At 46.5% G+C, this 19,148-nt stretch overlaps 1 protein-coding gene across 21 annotated transcripts; it reads left to right on the forward strand.

The window, feature by feature from the left end:
- The first annotated feature begins 814 nt into the window (after nucleotides 1-814).
- Nucleotides 815-18,875, forward strand: TPM1 (tropomyosin 1). 21 transcript variants are annotated; one of them, XM_065733562.1, is made up of 10 exons: nucleotides 816-1,114; nucleotides 1,758-1,883; nucleotides 2,064-2,189; nucleotides 7,473-7,606; nucleotides 8,822-8,939; nucleotides 9,060-9,130; nucleotides 9,377-9,452; nucleotides 10,544-10,606; nucleotides 10,878-10,947; nucleotides 12,097-12,179. In XM_065733562.1, the coding sequence occupies exons 1-10, from the start codon at nucleotides 1,001-1,003 to the stop codon at nucleotides 12,177-12,179; spliced, it is 981 nt and encodes a 326-aa protein (XP_065589634.1). In that variant the 5' UTR covers nucleotides 816-1,000. The 21 variants fall into 21 exon arrangements, with proteins under 21 accessions (XP_065589638.1, XP_065589634.1, XP_065589629.1 ...); XM_065733557.1 differs by lacking the exon at nucleotides 1,758-1,883 and adding an exon at nucleotides 13,601-13,896 and having other exon boundaries at nucleotides 818-1,114; nucleotides 12,097-12,175; XM_065733563.1 differs by lacking the exon at nucleotides 9,377-9,452 and adding an exon at nucleotides 9,939-10,014 and having other exon boundaries at nucleotides 831-1,114.
- The last annotated feature ends 273 nt before the right edge of the window (nucleotides 18,876-19,148 follow it).

Here is a 19,148-nt window from a genome sequence, read left to right on the forward strand (position 1 = left end):
AGCGAAAATCGGTTTCCACTTAATTACATGGTTTGTTAATTGTTCTCCGGATTGCTCATCTCTCTTCGCTGCCTCAGTTCCTCGCTGGCGTTGCAGGCGGAGGGTACAAGCCACGGGGCAGCTGCTGTGTCACGGCTTTCCCCGGGCCCCGCACCACGCGGCTCCGTGCGCCCCAGGGTGGGCAGCTGAGCCCCCGCTCCCCTCCCTTTAACCCGACTGTGATCCGGCACAGGAGTGCGGTCGGCCCGGGAAGCGCTCTCGGACAGCTCTGCCGTGCTCCAGCCTCCGTCCCGAGCCGGCACTACGCGGCGGTCCGGGTGCCCGGCAGCTCTCCGCCCGCCGGGCTGCCCTCCCCTGCCCCGCGCCGTGGGGAAGGACTCGGGGCGCGCGTGTGCGTAACCCATCGCTCCCCTGCGCCCCTTCTGCTTTAAGACACACTCATTTCGATTGGGGTCGGCTCCCGTTCAGCTCTCTGCTCCCGTTCCCCGCTCCGAGTCGCCGCCCTTCCCCCTCGTTTTATTTATTTATTCTTTCCTCCCAGGAGCAGCGGCGAAATGCCCCGTCTTGCCCGCTCAGAGCGAGGAACAAGCCGCTCCCCCCGCCTTACCTCGCCCGTCACATCCCAAATATAGGCATATCCACGGTCAAAAGGCGGGCGGCAGCGAATGGGAGCGCCGAAGCGCCGAAAAAAGCCGAGGGCGAGCGAAGCGAGGGAAAGGGGTAGGGACGGACGGAGGAGGGAGGGGAATAAAAAAAAAAAAAGCCCTTTCCAAAAAAGTATTGGATGTCCTGAGGAATGCAGTCAGCCCCCTGGGAAAGGCCATATCAGTGAGTCGCTCCCCGCTCGCCGCCCGCACTCCGCCGGCGCCCGTCCCGCACTCATCGGCCCCGTTGCTCCCCGGGGCCTCGGATCGGATTCGGATCGGGGCTCTGCCGCCGCTTTCCTTGCTCTGATTTCGGCTGTACTTCGCGCGGGGACGCGCCCTAACCCACCGCCGCCATGGATGCCATTAAGAAAAAGATGCAGATGCTGAAACTGGACAAGGAGAATGCCTTGGACAGAGCCGAGCAAGCCGAAGCGGACAAGAAGGCAGCGGAGGAGAGGAGCAAGCAGGTCTGCACTGAGAGCCCGGGTGTGACTGGTGCCGGGGCACATGCTTTTCCGGGCGATCTCTTTCTCTAATCTTTTTTTAACGTACCTTATTGTATCCTTCCCCACTTCCCCATCCGTCGCCCGAAGAAGCGATTGAACCACTGAATCTCCCCTAAAAAGTTTCGCTCTGACGCCCTGTGGCCGGGCAGGAGTCGTGACCCTGCCCCATCCTGCTGGGGAGGGGTCCTGGGACAGCTGCATGGCCTCCGTGCCTTTGTCCCAGGGACGCGGCTGGGTGACACTGCCTCGAGCAGCTGTTAGCACGGGACAGACATGCTGTGATCTGGCAAAAGACTTAGGCTGTGTTTGTGTCCCCCTCCCCTAGCACTATCCAGCAGACTTGTCCAGTTCTAGCTGCTCCCCCTCTTTCCAGATATGCGTCCCATTTTCCTGGCCTGCTTCGAGCCCCCTCCTTCCCCCCCAATACGCCCCGGCGCACGTGGGGCTTTATTAGTTTAGGGGAGGGAGATATGGTGATTGTGAGTTTCTTGGAGATCCCGGAGGAAGCCAGAGGAAAAGGAGAGAGATTTAAAAATGACCTTCCCCCTTTTCAGAGCCCAGGGAGAAATGTATCTGTGCATTATATTTCCTCTTGTGCACCTAGTTAGAGGATGACATTGTGCAATTGGAAAAGCAATTGCGCGTGACGGAGGATTCGAGGGACCAAGTGCTGGAAGAGCTGCACAAGTCTGAGGACAGCCTCCTCTCCGCAGAGGAGAATGCTGCCAAGGTATCGCGCCCGTACCGTAAGCAAAGAGAATCTAACTGTCTCTCCTTTCTCTCTCTCTCTGTCCGTCCGTTCTCTTCTGTCTCTTCTGCACTCGCACTTCTCCCTTTGCACGATCACATTGCCTGCTGCACCTTTTCCTGCCTGCCCTCCCCTCTCCACCACCTTCCGCCCGAATCACAGCTGGAGGACGAGCTGGTGGCTCTGCAAAAGAAGCTGAAGGGCACTGAGGATGAGCTGGACAAATACTCCGAGTCCCTTAAAGATGCACAGGAAAAGTTGGAACTGGCTGACAAAAAGGCCACCGATGTAAGTTACCCCCGTCCCTTCCACCACCCCCTTCATACAGGGAACACGTACCTCCACTGCACAGGACAGCCAGGACTCCCACGAGGCAGCACTCTGCGGCCGTGCTGGGGTCAGGCTCCTGGCACCTCCTGGGCAGGGAGGTGGGAGACACAGCACTGCCTCCTTGCATGAGATTTGCACGTTGTCTGAGGCACTGATTGGGCTTCTGCTCACTCAACACGTGCTTTCTGTGTGTACTTGCTGTTGTTCCATTTGCTGTGGTTTGTCAATTCAGATGATGGGAAAAATAAGCTTGGATCGGAATAGGACTTGGATAGTTGAGATGGAGTCAGGGAGCTAACAGCAACTAGATCTGGGAGAGGGGCAGCTAGGAAGAGCACATCCCAGAGATGCAGGAGAATAAGGGCTGCTGGTTGTTGTGGGCATACATGCGCTGGTGCTGCTGCAAGAAGCTAGTTGGGCTCGGTCACTCATCCCACAGATAAAGTCCCTTCTCCTAGTTTTTATTCCTGGAAGAGAATGGGTGATTTCGTGTCTCAAAGAAAAGTTCAGTCCTGCGTGAGAGAAAACTGGAAGATGATACTTGCTGGGTTTGCAGTTCAGAGGACAGGGATCTTGGGAGCAAGCTGGGGGATATATATAGCTCAGCACTTTATATGGTAATAGTGCAAGAGCTTGTGTCCCTCCCAGGCCTCAGCCCACCCACCTGTCCACCCCGACATGCATCTAATTAATGTGTTACACGCATGGCGCGATGCGAGTTTCCTGTTCCTGCAGATAAGGCCCAGAGCAGGGCGGCTCCTACAGCACAACCCCGTTCTCTCCAAATACACGTGGGGTCTGAATCACAGGGCGATCCGAAGCCGCGGTCGTCCTCCTATAGCAGTGTTCAGGGCGAGCCTCAAAGCTAAGGAGCTGCCTCAGTTAGAGTGGAGGAAGGACGCTTCTAGAAAGGGAAACGTTGCTAAAGCCAACTCGGCATCAAAGACAACGCACTTTTATGTCACTTTAAAAAAGAGCAAAGCAATTAAGTTGTGTAGTTTTGACAGAGAGCTCAACAATAAGAGCACGTAGGGATGAGAGGGGTTCTGTTTAATGTGGATCAGATGTCTCTTCTGTGCGAGGCCGCGCGGAGGAGAGGCGCTTCCTAGCAGGGCGCTTATTGGACTCATTCAAAGGAACCGCATACGGATCCAGGGGAGATATTCCTTATAAGGAAAAGTATGCAGACTATTTGGGAATCGCCGAGGATGAGGGCGAGAGCAGCGCTACCAGATTCCCTGCCTGAAAAGCACGATCCCCCCGACCAATCCTAGGGCCGTTTCCCTTCGCTGCAGCGCGGCGTTTGGGAGCTCGCCGGGACGGCGTCCTGCGCGGTCACCCTCGGGCGCAGAGCCCGGCCTGCTGCCGCTGAGAGAACGCTGTAGTTAAGCGGCGTGCGTGGAACGTCCGGATGCCGTGCTTTTGGGCCACGTGGAGCGTCCCGGGGCGCTGCACTGACCCGGCTTTTTTGCTCGACTCGTTTGCGTGGTTCCGAGCCCCAGGAAAAGGGCATTGCAGGGCAAGGGAGCGCCTCTCCCGAGGCGGACCAACCTCACGCGGGATGTGGGAGCAGCACCGCCTGACTCACCCCGGCAGTGCGGGGCACATCCTTCGAGTCACAGCCACCCCCCCCCCCCAGGAGCGCGGAGCTCGCCCAGGCGACGCGGGGCTGCGGCAGGGAGCGGGGCCGCCGCCAGGGGGCGCCACCGTCCCGCTCCCACCTGGCGGCCCGGCCCCGCCGCCCCGCCCCGGCGCGGAGCAGCACCGCGCCCCGCCGCCTCCCCGCGCCGCTCCCCACCCGCTCGGTGCCGCCGGCCCCGCCCCGGTGCGCGGCGCGGAGGACTTCCGGGGCTGGGGCGGAGGGAGGGCGGCGTTGCGGGCCGGCGGCGAGGCGCGGAGCGGAGCGGCTCCGATCGGACGGCGCGGGCATGGCGGCGATGAGCTCGCTGGAGGCCGTGCGGAGGAAGATCCGCAGCCTGCAGGAGCAGGCGGACGCCGCAGAGGAGCGGGCGGGCAGGCTGCAGCGGGAGGTGGACCAGGAGCGGGCCCTGCGGGAAGAGGTAGGGCCGCGAGCGGCCGCTCCCCGGGCACGGCGCGGCGGTACCTGCGGCGTGGCACGGCTCGGCTCGGCTCGGGGCCGGTGTAGGTGTAGCAGCGCAGGGCTGTGTGCGTGAGGCTCTAGGCGGCAGATGCAGCAGAAGGCGGATGGCAGTGCTGCTGTTGGCCTCGCCGCTGACCTTGGGGAGCGGCGGTGGCGGCTGTCGTTTTATCTCTTCTTTCTCCAAAGCGTAGGGGGCTCTTTGTGGCGGTATCTCCGGAGATTGCAGGAGAGTCGTGCCAAGCAACCGATTTTTTTTATTCGTGTTCTGGGCAGCAAGCTTGTCGCGGCCATGTCTGCTGTGGGTGAGCGTTCCCAGCTGCTCCAGCGAAGGAGCGCGGTGTGTGACTCGTGCGGGAGTGGAGCAGTCCCACGGGGCCGTGCGTGTGTGCTCCTGTTGTGTGGGTGAGAGACCGCACCGCGGGGCACAGGGCAGGTCTGGAAAGCGGGTCCTCGCAGATGGGAACTGCTGGAGAGAGTCCAGCGGAGGGCCACGATGATGCTGAGGGCCTGGAGCGATACGAGGAAAGGCTGAGAGCCCCGGGGCTGGTCGGATGGAGAGAAGGACGAGGGGAGATCTGCTCAGTACTTAGGAACGTCTGTTGGGTGGGAGCCAAGTGGACGGGGTTGGGCTCTTCTTGGTGGTGCCCAGCAGCGGGGCACAAACTGCAACGCGGGAAGTTCCACGTGAACGTGAGGAAAAACTTTACTGTGAGGATGATAAGCCCTGGAACAGGCTGCCCAGAGACGGGGGGGAGTCTCCTCTGGAGACGATCAAGAGCTGCCTGGATGCTTTCCTGCTGTCGGGAGCCTGCTTTGGCTGGGGGTTGGACTGGGGGATCCACAGCAGTTCCTTCCAACCCCTGTGATTAATTTGTCTTAGAAGAGTTTCTGTCTTAAAGACAGCTGGATTTGTTTTCCCCTTTCTGTGAGTGAAGGACGCCTCTAGCAACATACATAGCTCTGAACTAGGTTAGTCCCTGTGTCCCTGCAATGGAAGTTCTGGTGGCACCAGTGCTGGAGGGGTGGCTCCCATTGCCTGTGAAGTCTGATGTGAGAGCCTGGCCACGGGGTGAGGCTCAGCATCCTGAAGGGCACTCGCTGTCTGTTGCCTGCAGCAGGTTTACGTGGGTTCTGTGGGATTCTGCACGGTATGTTTGTTTTTGTTCGGAGAGGTTTAGTGAACAGATGCAGAAAAATGAACTCAGACACACGTAGACCTGTGGCTCATCTACAGACTTTTTTTCTTTGTCACAGCTGTAGTTCTGCACAGCCGAGGGAGGCTGCGAGAACATGGAGTGAGCGAGCTGAGGTGTGAACCTGACCCTTCCCTTAGTGCAGTGCTGTACGTGTACAGCATGTGACCAGCTAGTGCTGTTACTGGCTTTTTGTACTTTATTTCTTCCTGTGCAGGGTACAGATATGCAAGCAGTACAAAAGCTGAAACTTCAGCCAGAGCACATCACAGTTTACAACTTGTGGTTGCTAAACCAGACTGGTAAAGGTTTGGGGTCTGCAAGCTGTTGCCTTTACCAAAAGTCTCTGTGGCTGTGTCTCATGGGGCTGTGCCTACATCTTCCTAATACAGTTTCCCTTCTTTAGCTGATTGAATGATTATCATTAGCTGGAAAACAGTCTTACAGCAGTAGTAATTAGCACCCAATTGTAACTTAGCCATGTCATCGCTCACTGTAAAAATATGTTGTGTCTGAGTACTATGTCAAAAATGCAGGAGGTTATATTTGCTGTGGGAGTGCCCCTAATGTCACTGGGCTTTTTTCCTTCCTTGCCATATAAGGAAGAAGTCCTGCTCCGCGGAAGGGTGAGTGGGGCCATATAAGGTTGGTTGGTGAAACCCACAGCGCATTACTGGTGGTGGAGCAGGAAGTAAGGACTCGAACTTTAGTCACCCAGTGTTTCCAAGCGTATTCTGTGTGCTTATCGTGATGAGAAGTCTTGACATGATAATAATTAACTTGTACTATTACAGATTTCCCAAGGGTAGCGTTAATGAAAGGCCGTAGATTTCCACCACCACCCCGGCTGCTTTGTTTCTCAAAAGGTGCAAATTCTTACTGTTCAAAGCCCGAAACCTGCAGGTTTGGAATGCCATTGCTTGATTACACGACGAGCTGAAGATTTAATTTGGGGGCTGATCCAGGAGTGTAAGAATCCAGTCTGCTCAGCGCCTGCCTCAGTGCTCACCCCCAGTACCCATTAATGTATAATTCTGGTAATACCAGCTGTGTCTAAGTACCTCACAGTAGTGAAACAGTAAATATCAACAGTTCCTTAAGCTTTTTAGAAAAGAAAAGCATCAAACTGGTGATAGGTGTTTTTTTTCCTCCCTCCCTCCTGCTGGAAATTCAGATTTGCACATCCTCACATACAATGAGATCATTTTCAGTGCTAATTTCAAGTCACTATTATTCTTGGAAGCCTTAACTTTCTAGATGAACAGTTATTTTCTGGCTTTTGTTTATCTCAAAAGAAATAACATTTAATAACAGAATAATTGTGGAGAGACTGGTATTCTGCCACTTACATAAGCGTGGGTTTGAAAGCGTTAGGAGTAAAGGCTTGTAATAAGAGGTAGTGTTATATATAAGATTAAGCAAATATGTTGTGCAAGAGAGATGAATCTGGGGGAATTCTGAGGATGGGGGGGGGGAAGAAATAGTGTTTCAAGCAATTGCTGTTACCAGGACACTTCCAGGGTGCAACTTGTGCTGGTACCTTGTTAGCTGTTGAACATCTTGCCTGTAAACAAATTTGGTGAGTGTTCAGACACTTAGATGCTCTTATGCTATCTGTGTAGGAGCTAGTATGTAAGGACTGTGATAGTTTCTGTTCATTTCTTGGAAAGGAAGAAAGGCTGTAGTTGGTTTGTGTCTGCAAATAAGATAACATTTAGGGAGCTGTGATGAAGGAGCAGGACTGGAAGGGTCGTGTAAATTGTACATTCATCTGCTTTGTAGAAAGGAAGCATCGTGAGGACATGTACATTTCTATGGCCTTCTTAGTGAATGAACACAAAAGCCATTCAAGTGCTGTTAAGTAGCACTAGCAGGTACATGGGGTAATCCTCTGCAGAAGGTTACACGTGCCTTGTAATGAACTAACTTCTGTTCTTCTGTGCTTAGGCTGAGAGTGAAGTAGCTTCTCTGAACAGACGCATCCAACTGGTTGAGGAAGAGTTGGATCGGGCTCAGGAGCGCTTGGCTACTGCCCTGCAGAAGCTGGAAGAGGCTGAGAAGGCTGCAGATGAGAGTGAAAGGTGGGTGGGGCTACTCTTGAAAGCGATTAACTGGATTGCCCCTATGACGAAGGTGGTAATTGCTAGGGTGTGGGTTAGGGAAATAAATTAAACCACTCCTATGTCTCTCTACCTATGTAATCCACTCTGTCTTTGGACTTCAGTCACAGTCTTCAGTCACAGCTTGTCTATAGGGACGTCCTTGAATGCACACAAAGGCTTCAGTACGTTTTTGTGTCTCAATCCTAAAGATAAGATAAAGGGGGCTACAGCTTTTGTCATACCATACTGCTTCCTGTTGGACCCAGTCCAGGCCTCTGTGTTTGAGAGGCAGCTGACATAGGTGATGCGTTCTCATGCTGCTGGGTGATTCTTAATTGCACTGTGGTTAGAAAATGTTATGTGGAGAAGCAGTGCTGGAAGAGGCTTTGGTTCCCCTGCTATTAATATTTGTACACGAGGGGAACAAAGGAGAGAGATCACATAAGTTCTATTATATTTAGGCTGGAATTTCCAGATGTATTTAGGAACTCAATATTTGTTGGATTAAAGATCCTGTCTTTTGCTTATGCAAGTAATGTTTTATTTAACTTTGGTAGTACCCTTTGCTGGGAAAGAATCCAAAATATTCTGATATCTGTTTTTACCTCGCTAACAGTGCAGTCTGTTGAGAGGACAGTTGTGCAGTAGTAAAGAGAATTTGGGTCGAATCTGTGTGGGAGGAAGGGGCAATTCAATTCGCCCTACTTCTTCCTATGGAGGAGTTAACATTTTACTTGTTCAGAGTACAGAGAGCTTTAGGTCGGTGCTTTAGGACTCTGACATGGAAAAACACACAGGAATTTGTTTTCCCATAAACATAGTATCTGTCAGTCCTGCAGGAGTTGGATCGTGCTATCTCACAATGTATGTCAGAATTACAGGTGCCTTTATTTATCTTTCTGGAAGAACAATTTTCCTGGAATCTAAAAGAAAAGAGGATACTCAGGAGTTTCTGGGTAGAGTTGAACTGTGGCACGAGTTAAAACAAGTGAGCTTTTCTTTCTCTTTAAGTCATGCTGCTTTTCCTTTAGAATTGTGAAGTGTAAACACACAGGGTTAGATCGTGGGTGTGAGGAATCAAGCATCGTTCATTGTAATGCCTCTGCCTGAAGGTCCCACTCCAGTCAGTGGTAGATTTTAACTGGCAAGCCCTGAACCTTTTATTTACCGGGTTGGTTTTTTCATGTCTTTCAGAGGAATGAAGGTCATTGAAAATAGAGCCCAGAAGGATGAAGAGAAGATGGAAATCCAAGAGATCCAGCTTAAAGAAGCCAAGCACATTGCTGAAGAGGCCGACCGCAAGTATGAGGAGGTCAGTTTTGGGGCATGGGGAACAGCCCAAAGCACTTTACCCACGCTTGGGATTCTGGGGACAGGTGGCATGGGCTGCAATAAAATGATATTCATGGTTGTTGTTTGCCTGTGCCTGTAGGTGGCTCGTAAGCTTGTGATCATTGAGGGTGACCTGGAGAGGGCTGAGGAACGTGCTGAACTATCAGAAAGGTAAGTGTGCAATTGCCCCAAGATGCCTGTGAGGTGCTACGAGACAGGAACTGTAACAGCATGGAGACGTTGGCAGTACACTGTGTGTTCAGCTCAAGGCTATGTTTGCTCTTTAATGGTCGAAATAAATGGTCGACACCAAAGTAAATGTGTTTGTATGTGTGCGCGTGTGTTTTATCACTGCATGCTGTACCTGCACACTGATTTTGTGAATGGCTTTTGTGCATTTCATGTGTTCACTAACAGCCAAGTCCGACAGCTGGAAGAACAGTTAAGAATAATGGATCAAACCTTGAAAGCATTAATGGCTGCAGAGGATAAGGTACTGATACTAATAAACAGTTTTTAGGTTTAACTGCAACCCGAGTCTTTCAGCTTCCATAGCCAGTTAGCTCACTCAGTAGCAAATAAATCCTCACTATGCTCTCTGCTCCCTTGCATCTTGCTTTAGTTGTTTTCTTTGGTCTCTTTTTTGATTATTCATTTTTTACCTTTAAAACTGATCTCCTGTGCAGCCAAAAAGAAGCTGAACTGTCTTACTTGTGAAAGCTTTGTAAATATTTCTGTGTAAGCCAAAGGCTGTAAATAGCTTACATCTGGTCATTGTTGACATGCACACTGAAGATGGTATTTGGCATTATAAACAGTTGCTTTCAGTCTGTGATGGATTCAGCTGCTTTTGAGGCCATTCTTTTGCTCTGTAGTTGTTTCATTTTTCTCTATCTTTTCCCCCTTTTTTTTCTTCTGTTTCTTTTGCTTGACTGAATCTTCCATCCACCCCTTTCCTGCCTTCCTTCCGAAATAACAGCAAATGTTCTGAGCTTGAAGAGGAGTTGAAAACTGTGACCAACAACCTGAAGTCGCTGGAGGCTCAGGCTGAGAAGGTAGGCTAGAGACTTACATGAGAACGTGTTCCTTATGCTGTCCCCTGGATTGGCCTTTTGTGGGTTTTGTTTTTAATATGCTGATCACGTTTCAGCATTTCAGCAAGCCCAAATCATAGTAGAAAGTTTGGACTTAAATATGTACTGAGTAGTTATCAGAACCTAGCATTCCTTCTGGTTCTGCACAGATAGGTACTATTTGAATACATCTGTTAAATAGTCTTTAAAAGAGTTTAATATTATTTATATTATATGGCATTAATGTGCTAACATTTAATTTCTCCAAATACCATTCCTCTTCAAAAACGTAATGCTCGTTCCTGCTCACTTTCCACTGTAGAGTACTAGAACAGAACTTCAGGGAAATTCTGCTTTTGTAAGAAGCTGTGTGTGATAGCAGTCTGATAAGTGGAATTAATCTAGTTAGACCATATTAGTTCCTTTTGTGCAATTCATCTATTAGAAGAGTGGTATTTTTATATATGTGGAATACCTGGTCTGATAGCAGTGGTTTTCTTTCTAATTACAGTACTCGCAGAAAGAAGACAAATATGAAGAGGAGATTAAAGTTCTAACTGACAAACTGAAGGAGGTAAAGTTAGAGCTGTTATGAACAACAGATCTTCCTATACAATATTGATTATTTTAAGTATAAAAAGCACTTGGATATGTTCATCCTTAAAGAGTTCCTTTGGGGACAGTTAATTATTGGATATCTCATAGAAAGGAGCATCACCTTATTGTTTTATTTTAAATATGGTTCCTCTCCTCATTCTTTTTCTCCTCCTTTGAGTCGTTGCTCCTCTATTTGTGAGTAATATGTGTGAGTTGCCTACAGTTGTTTGTATTGGTCTTGACTTCAGGCTGAGACCCGTGCTGAATTTGCTGAGAGGTCAGTAACCAAGCTGGAGAAGAGCATTGACGATCTAGAAGGTATGGGTCTTTGCTTTCTGTGCTTCCAAAGACATACAGGCCTTATATTCTCCTGGTTTTATTCAGTAGCCAACTCCTAACCTGACTTGTCCAGATTACATAAATGGGTCTGCTTAAAAAGTAAAAAAGATAGAATGATTTCCCATTCGAGTATACTGATAACTTAAGTGTTTCTGGTGAAGTGTTTTGCTCTTGCTTGTTCCTTTTTCTCTGATGTTCTCAAGACTTTCCATTTTTTTTGCTATACATGCTTCTGCTTGGAAGTATATAAATATATAGGGAAAAATATGAGAAAAGTAGTATTGTCTCATTAAAAAGCTGTGTTAGTTTCCTAGTAGTTAAGAATGTAGCAAGCTGACTTAATTTATTGTTCTGATAAGGGCAGGGCCAAGCAACGCTTGCTTTACTAAAAACCAGTTAATGGATTATAGACAGATTGAGGAGGGCACCTTATTTGTATTCATGGAGTTTGTTTAAAGTTTTGATTAGTCTTTCAGAACTGCAGCAGAATGTGCTTTCTCCCTCCAGAAGAAATAATTCAGCACTGTTTGGTAGGCAGAGGTTATATGGAGTTTATTAGTTCAGTGTGTTCCGTCAAGTTTAGGATTTTAGGTAAGTTGGTTACATGGCATGGCTGACTTACACATAAAGGGTGTGACTATAGCTAGGTAACCAGAGGAAAATTTATGGTCACAGACTCAGGAGGCAGAGAAGAAAGCTGAGTGCTCAAAAGAAAACAGCATCTTCTTTGATCCCTGTTTTCAGATCTGTCCGTGGGTACGGACTCTTGTAGTTCCTGTGAGCTTCTCTAAGGAGCATTAAAACAGATCTCCAAGTCAGGGAAACAGACTTCTGCTTCCCTCGCACGCTTTTGTTTCCTTTGCATTACCTAGATCACAGGGTGTCCCACTGGCAGTGCAGTTAGTGAACTTATTGCATAAAACTGTTTGCTGTTGTTTCTTATTCTTCCCTAATTTTGTATTTTGATGCTGGTTTTTTTTGTCCCGTCTGCCTCAACACTTCTTTCTGTGCATTCCTACCCTTTCCTGCTGCTTTTGGATGGTATCCCACACCACTGCCTTCTCCTTCCATTCCATGGTTACACTCCCATTTCCTTGTGCACCTCTGCCTTCCCTTGGGGACCATTAGATGAGCTTTATGCTCAGAAACTGAAGTACAAAGCCATCAGCGAGGAGCTGGACCATGCTCTCAACGATATGACTTCCATGTAAATGTTTTCCAGCCTGTGCCTGCTTCCCTGCCCTCATTGTGTGGTTCCGGCGTAGTGAAATTTCACACCCTTGTAGTGGGAGATGCATTACTTTAGCAAGATTAGATGTACAAAATACCGTGAACCACTTGTTTACTGTGGCAGAGTGTGGGTGTGTTGTGCCAAGCCCAGTAAATACGGTGATTTTGTAAGCTAATCAATGAGCTCATAAGCTCGTGTGTGTTTATCAGTGTGGATCAGTGATCCTTACATCCTGTGGTTGCCATTGGTTGGTAGCTCTGCGTTTATTCTTCTGGTTGACCTCTGTTCAAGTATTTTTTTTACCATCATTTTGAATTTACCAAAAATTATTCTCTCTACACGTGCTGCATTCAGAGGGTGTTCTTCTGCCTTGAGAGTTTTACTCTGGCAAAACTCTTACAAAAGTTTCAAAGGGACTTGGAAATAGCTCTGCTAATAGCAGTAGAATGAGCATATCTTAAATTTCCTGAACTGCTTGAATTGAATTCCGCTGCAGTTGAATTTTCAACTGTTACCACTAAATTACAAGCATGGAAAGTAAAGACACTTCATGATTCAGACCCAAAAGGATGACAGTTGAAGTTGTTCTTATGTATCTTGTGGAGGAAAATAGTAAATAATTTGTAAACCCCAGCAGTGGTAATAGCAGCTTTAACTAGAAGAGAAGCAGCTTTTGAGGTGGGGAAATAAAACCAGAAAGCAGTCGTTTGTGAGGTGTGTGATCAGTCCATGCAGTGTTTGATATTTACTGTCTTTTCCCACATTGACATAAAACTGAACAGAGGTCAGCAGTGCTAAATCCCTTCCCATGCTCGTCGCTTTGATTTGCATGTGCCCTGTTCAACTGGCATGGGAAAGAGGAGCTGCTGCTTTCTCAAGTGCCTGTGAGGTGTGATGTCCAGTTCCAGAGCACCAGCTTCCAAAGGGAACGTTCAGCAGAACTGCAGCTTTGCTCAAAACTAAAAGTGTTTTGTATGCATCCCTATTATAATTTTTTTCCCTTTCTAATCCTTAATTTGTTCGTTATATCCCCCCCCATCCTCTTCAGCAACTTCTAATGTACCAACACATCTGCATTTGCTCAATAACTTTTTGAACAAATGGGCTGTGTTGTTTTTCTTTTTTTCCCCTCCTTTGTAGCAGAGGTTACAGCTTGCTTTTGTTGGTTTTGTTGTTTTATTTTCATTTGGGATATTTGCAGATGGAAAACAGGCTTTAAAATGTAGTTCTCCCCTGGTACATGAGGAAATTGCTATAGCATTCCAATCCCAGCATGGTGTGGCATTTCACTAGTAGTCATCCTGGCATGCTGGATTCTGTTGTGCTGTTACTGCTTTTTTTGGTCTTCTTACTGCCCTTTTTTTTATTTCCTGCCTTACCTCACTTCTTCTTTTTGTGCAGATAATTTTCTTTGCTTCACTTCTCCAAAGACATCTTCATCGGGTTGGATAAAACATCTTTCCAAGCTTTTGGATGTTTCATGGTTCACTGTCCTGTCTTCTGGCTTACTTGGCTCTATCTTTCTAGCACCTGTTTCAGAATATGCTCTTTGTGCTCTACTGTACAGAAACTCTACATCTCTCAATGTAAAATAAACATCCCAGCTGTATTCCTTTGGCTATCCCCTTTTATTTATTCAAATAGCTATTTTAGTTATTAATAAAAAAATTAAAAAGTTGTGTGTTATTTTGCCATTAGAGATTTAAGTTTTGTTCATGTTCCACTTTTTTTTTTCCTACAAATCCTTTTGCCTTAATGTTGACAATGCAGAGGCAGTGATAGCAGTCCGTGGAGTGAGAACACCCATTTGTGGTATTTGGGGTTAATGCTGACCTTTTATGCTCTCTCTCTTGAACTATGATGCATTTAAAATGACAAATACAGTGGGAATTTTTTCAGTTGTTATTGTTGGGCTAACATCTGCAAAGACACTGCTGCCTTGGGGTCGCTTGGTCGTGGGAGCATGCCTGAGAGAGCAGTTAAGCCCTTGACTTTTCACTTCACATTTTCTCCTAGCTTGATGTTTCAGACTTTCCACTTTGATATCAATGTGTTTGTTCATTATTAAATCTAAGATCTAAAAAGGCAGTATCAAAAACTTAAAAAGAAAAGCATTCCCCTGTTTCACACCTGTATTCCTCTGCGAAGATTTTGCTTGCTTGCTTTTTTTTTTTCCATTATGCTTTTCCTGAGTGACAGAATGTGATTTGGGGTTGAGCGGAGAGACTTGTGTAGCTTTCTGCTCTTGTGCTGAGCTTAGCTTAATGAGCTTACACTTCTCATTCATGAGAAACATTTCAGAACTGGAATAGGAAACTTTTTGTTACTGATGTAGTAATTAGATGGTTCTGCTACAGTGTGGAACACTGATTTCAGATCTGAAAGCTTAGACATTTGATCACCTGTCATTTATCAGCTTAGCCAGTGTGTGTTACACTACAGCAACCCCTGCCTCTTCATCTATAGTTCGTTTTATTGTGTCCCTAGTGGGTTTTTTTTCCTTGACTCCTTGCAATGCTCTTATTTTTTGAGAAGTAAGGAAAGCAAAACCCAGGGTAGACACCTAGTAATAATAAACAAGGTGGAAAGCTAACAGTCATTCTTAACGCTTAATTTAAATCTTCTCACCAAACGCACGCGATCAGCTGTCTTCTTTGTAGGAGGAATGGATTGCTGGACAGAGTATTGGAAATAGGCAGTACAGTGCATTTATCCAGGTAGCTGCACACACAGTCATGGCTGCCCCATCTGCACTGACGTTTACTGGACAAAGCTCTGCTGCTGTTTCAGTGTAGCACATTTCAGCACCCTGCCACCACTGGAGCTGCTCAATGTCACTTCATACCTCCCGCTAGGTCAGGCCATGTGCAGTGAGTAGTGTGTGGGACAAGTGCAGGGCTGGCTCTGATGCTTCGTTTGCCTGGGCTGCCTGGTGTAGAGGGGTAGCTCTGCTGAGGCTGAGCTCCAGGGGCTCTATGCCAGTTGTCAGGCACCTCACTCTGCCCGAAGTGGCACCATGCAGGGACCTTGGGCTCTTCCTCCAAGTAAGGTAACGTGACCTAGCCACAGGTGTGTGGGTAGTCAGCTCACAGTACACTCAGAAACCCACACTTGACCTGAGATTTTTAGTCTCATTTTTGGGTGTTAAGAAATACTGGAAGTCTTTGCTTTGCGTCGAGAGAGTAGTCTCTATGATGAAGGTAAGCATCAAGTTTGTGATTGAAATGCTGTTGTCATGTTTAAATAACAACTAAACACGTTTTGCCAAAGAAAGTGAAGTTTGAGTTATTTGACATCTGTTTTTCACGTGTGTGTCTCAATGTCTAACGTTATCTTCATAAGAGAGCCAGGTATCCAGGTGTTACTGGTCCAGGAATAGAAACGTGAGCTGTGCCCTGCTCCCACTGAGCTGGCTGTGGGGAGAGGTGAGGCATTGCGGCCCCGTGCAGGCGGGCTCTGCGGAGCAGCTCACTGCGTGCTGTGCTGGAACTGAGCTGCTCTGACCAGACTCCTTGGGGGAGGAGGATTTCTGTGAAAGCTGCTAGGAAGCTTGTGGGGAAGAACCAGACATTTCCTGTAGCGGGATGATCTGGGCTCGAGAAGTTAGAAGTGCAGTTTGAATCTGAACTGTTGAGTCCGATACCATTTGAGGAAAGCTAGTCGGAACCTGTCGTAAAGCTTGCTTTCACTGTGCAGAACGCTGACTGAAATTCACTGTCACAACGTTGCTGTGGGTGTTTTTTGTCCATAAAAGTGAACCATCCTGTTCATTTTCACCAAGCGTTTTGGAGTTGTTTTTTTTTGTGAGGTACCACTTGACAGTTTGAAGGTAGGGAGTGTGTTTATACCAACAATAACGGTATGTTTCACTACCAGAGGTAACTTTCACTTGTTAAATTCCGCAGTAGAAGCATATAATGAGAGTGAAACCTAAGGGCAGTTCAAGCTATCAGCATCTCTCCTGCCATTAGTTAGATTGGTTATGACACAGTTGCTTTCTGCCAGCTGTCAGATGAGGTTCCACCACATCTTGAATAATTCACAGGGAAAATTGGCACTCATAAAACGAATCTGCCATGCATTGTTTGTAGAGATTAAAGGCGGACATCGCTCTTCCAGGAGCATAGCTGTGGCTCTTGGCATTCGCTCGTAGCACAGCTGTTCTCTGTAGAGGGGATGTAGCAAGTCCATTGCAGGTTGCAATAGCTGTTCCTTGGAGTGGCTGTTTAATTACTAGGATTCTAGAAACAAAGGTAAAATGGTTCTCTGTTACTGAGCTGTCTGTGGTGTGACCAGTTTCTTTATTAACTTACCTGTTTTCTCTGTCTAATCTGTCTTCATTCTGCCTCTTTTTTTCCTTCTAACCTGCTTGCTGCCTGTACAGACCAACTCTACCAGCAACTTGAGCAAAACAGTCGCCTAACTAATGAACTAAAGCTGGCACTGAATGAGGATTAAACTGTAGTGTGACGATGTTGTTAACTTGTTTTAAAACTGCTTCTTCCAAAAGTTCCTCGTGAATGAATCAGTAAAAGTAGAAATGAGCAAGAAACAAAGAAACCGATTTTTCAGGCTGTTCATTACATGATATATTAACGGATTAAATTCTCATTCCCTTGTGGAGAATGACACTGTTCCTTCTGATGAGGTTTATCTGTGTGCACACCTACATTAGAGGAGCAGATTGCTCTTAATCTGTCTGTGAACAATAGCTTCTTTCTACTCCGATTAACACTCGGAGGACTTAAGGAGCAGTATTCAAAAAACAGCAGCCTTTCTTGTGGAGAGACCCACCTTCTTGTTGGTGTCAGAATTGCCCCTGAGGGTTTTACTAGGAAGTGGGTGAGAGGAAATCGTTCACCAGGATTCCTATTTCAAAAACAACACAAAGCTGTTACTTACAGCTGTTTTGCTATCTGGAAAATTCAGTGCATTAATTTTGGATTACTTGTCTTGTATTTCACTTCAAAACCAAAAGCTATTGAGAAAAGAAAAAAAACCAAAAAACAAAAAACATGCTAGGAATGGAAGCTCCAGCTGAAAATACCTGATCAGTTGTTTGAAGGTATGCTTGCATTAGTGTGAAGTCACTGTTACTGGATTCTGGTAGGATGCAGTTCTATAAACTGTGTTCTATAAACTATATTGTGCTTATTTATTGTATCATGTAAGTGTATTGAATGATAGTCCTATAAAAACATGCATGCAGCATAAAGCTACTAATTACTTTTATTTTTTTAAGCTGTAGAAGAAATAAATTTATTAAAAGTCACTTGACTTGAGGAAGATTGGTTTTAATTTCTTGTTTGTTCTTTCAAAGTTCTGAATTACCTTGAATTTAATGTATAGATCTCCAGAGAGCCTAATAATTTTCTTCTTGCTCTCCTTGAAAACAAAACGAAGTAAAAACCTAAAAAACAAAACAAGAACTAAAAAAACCAAGAAAACTGAAGTCCATTCCTACATTCTTGCATCAAAGAGCTTCCAGAACATACAAGAATCTCATCTGTTTGCAGTGCTTTTTCTTAACAAATGCACCCGCAAACAGTTCTGGAGTTGTATTGCTTGCTGTTTGTTTCCTTAATTTGAAATTCTTTCTAGATGTATTCTCTGAGGGTATCAGTATTTATGATCGTGCACATTTCTTACCTTCTGAGCCTTTAATTAGAAATGATCACTGCATGTCTTCATGTTCTGAGAACTGGTGCCTCTGAAGAACTGCTATTCATGTTTTGATTTTCTGATCCCACAACAGAGAAAGTGGCGCATGCCAAAGAAGAAAACCTTAATATGCATCAGATGCTGGATCAGACTTTACTGGAGTTAAACAACATGTGAAAACCTCCTTAGCAGCAACCACATTGTTTTTGTTACTCTTACACCTGCTTGCCATGAAGCCCCATAAACATGTCTTTATTTTAGTTTCACCACAGTCACGAGAACATCAGCTAAGTTATCAGGCAGGGGTCAGGGAAACACCAAAAAGGGCAAGCTGTATGCGGGTTAAGCTATTGCATCATGGTTTAAATGTGCCATTTCCCAACCAAATGTTACCTACACTTTGTAGAGAGTTCAGCCATCGGTGTGCTTACTCTTTGGAAGAATCCTGGCTGTGTCCCACCTCAAGTGCCAACCACAGTTTTTAACAAGAATGACACGTGTTCAAAAAAGATGCAGAGGAACGGGTGCTATTTGGATCAGAAGGCTCTTAGGGCTTTGGTTTGATACCTGACGAGTCAGGACTTGTTGAGCACAGTAATTTATTTTTGTCAGCATTTTACTGCTCTGTGAGGATTTGGACTTTGTGCCTTCTATTTCAATAGAACGAAGGATATGCAGTCAACATAGTAAAACAATGAAGGTTTCAAATTGTAAACTTGCAACTCATTACACAAGTGTAGGTCAACATTTCAGCTTGAATATTCCTTCAATTGTATTTTTCATGTTGAAATGAAAGATTCAATAAATTCAGGAGAAAACACAAATTTGGAGGAGATTGTTTTAAAATGTATTTTATTTGTGTGGAGCTTGGGGAGGGGGTGGAACTTATAAATCGATATTTGCCTCACTTTATTTTTCACACTTTTCTTTTGAGCAGTTTTAAAAGTATACCTGTATGTAAACATTGTATAATGATATGGAATAAAATGCACATTTTAGGACATTTTTTAAATTTTATTCTCCTGTGATTTTTCATCACGTTAGTTATGTCTGTGCTGCTGTGTGAAATGTATGTATTGGCACTGTGTCTCACCATTACTACATTGGTTTTCAGTCTCTTCTTTGCTATTAAGGTAATGTATAAAAGAATGCAATGAAATGCGGTGGTTTGGGCTTATGTGGATCTGCAGCTGCTTAGGGAGGCTGTGCTCTGAGGATCCATCCCCATCACTCGATTGTACTTCCAGATGCATGCAGGCAGCAAGCATGGCTCGAGGGAAGGCAAACG

Source organism: Cyrtonyx montezumae, unplaced genomic scaffold (assembly GCF_038088225.1).
Source record: "Cyrtonyx montezumae isolate F1298 unplaced genomic scaffold, pur_monq_1.0 scaffold_17, whole genome shotgun sequence".
Classification (NCBI taxonomy): Eukaryota; Metazoa; Chordata; class Aves; order Galliformes; family Odontophoridae; genus Cyrtonyx; species Cyrtonyx montezumae.

Bases quoted from the DNA above. Each gene is read 5' to 3' on its own strand.
- TPM1 (XM_065733548.1), top strand. From the start codon at position 1,001: ATGGATGCCATTAAGAAAAAGATGCAGATGCTGAAACTGGACAAGGAG. The intron at 8,940-9,059 runs GTCAGTTTTGGG...CTGTGCCTGTAG, and splicing joins CCGACCGCAAGTATGAGGAG to GTGGCTCGTAAGCTTGTGAT. The intron at 10,948-17,954 runs GTATGGGTCTTT...ATCCCACAACAG, and splicing joins GAGCATTGACGATCTAGAAG to AGAAAGTGGCGCATGCCAAA.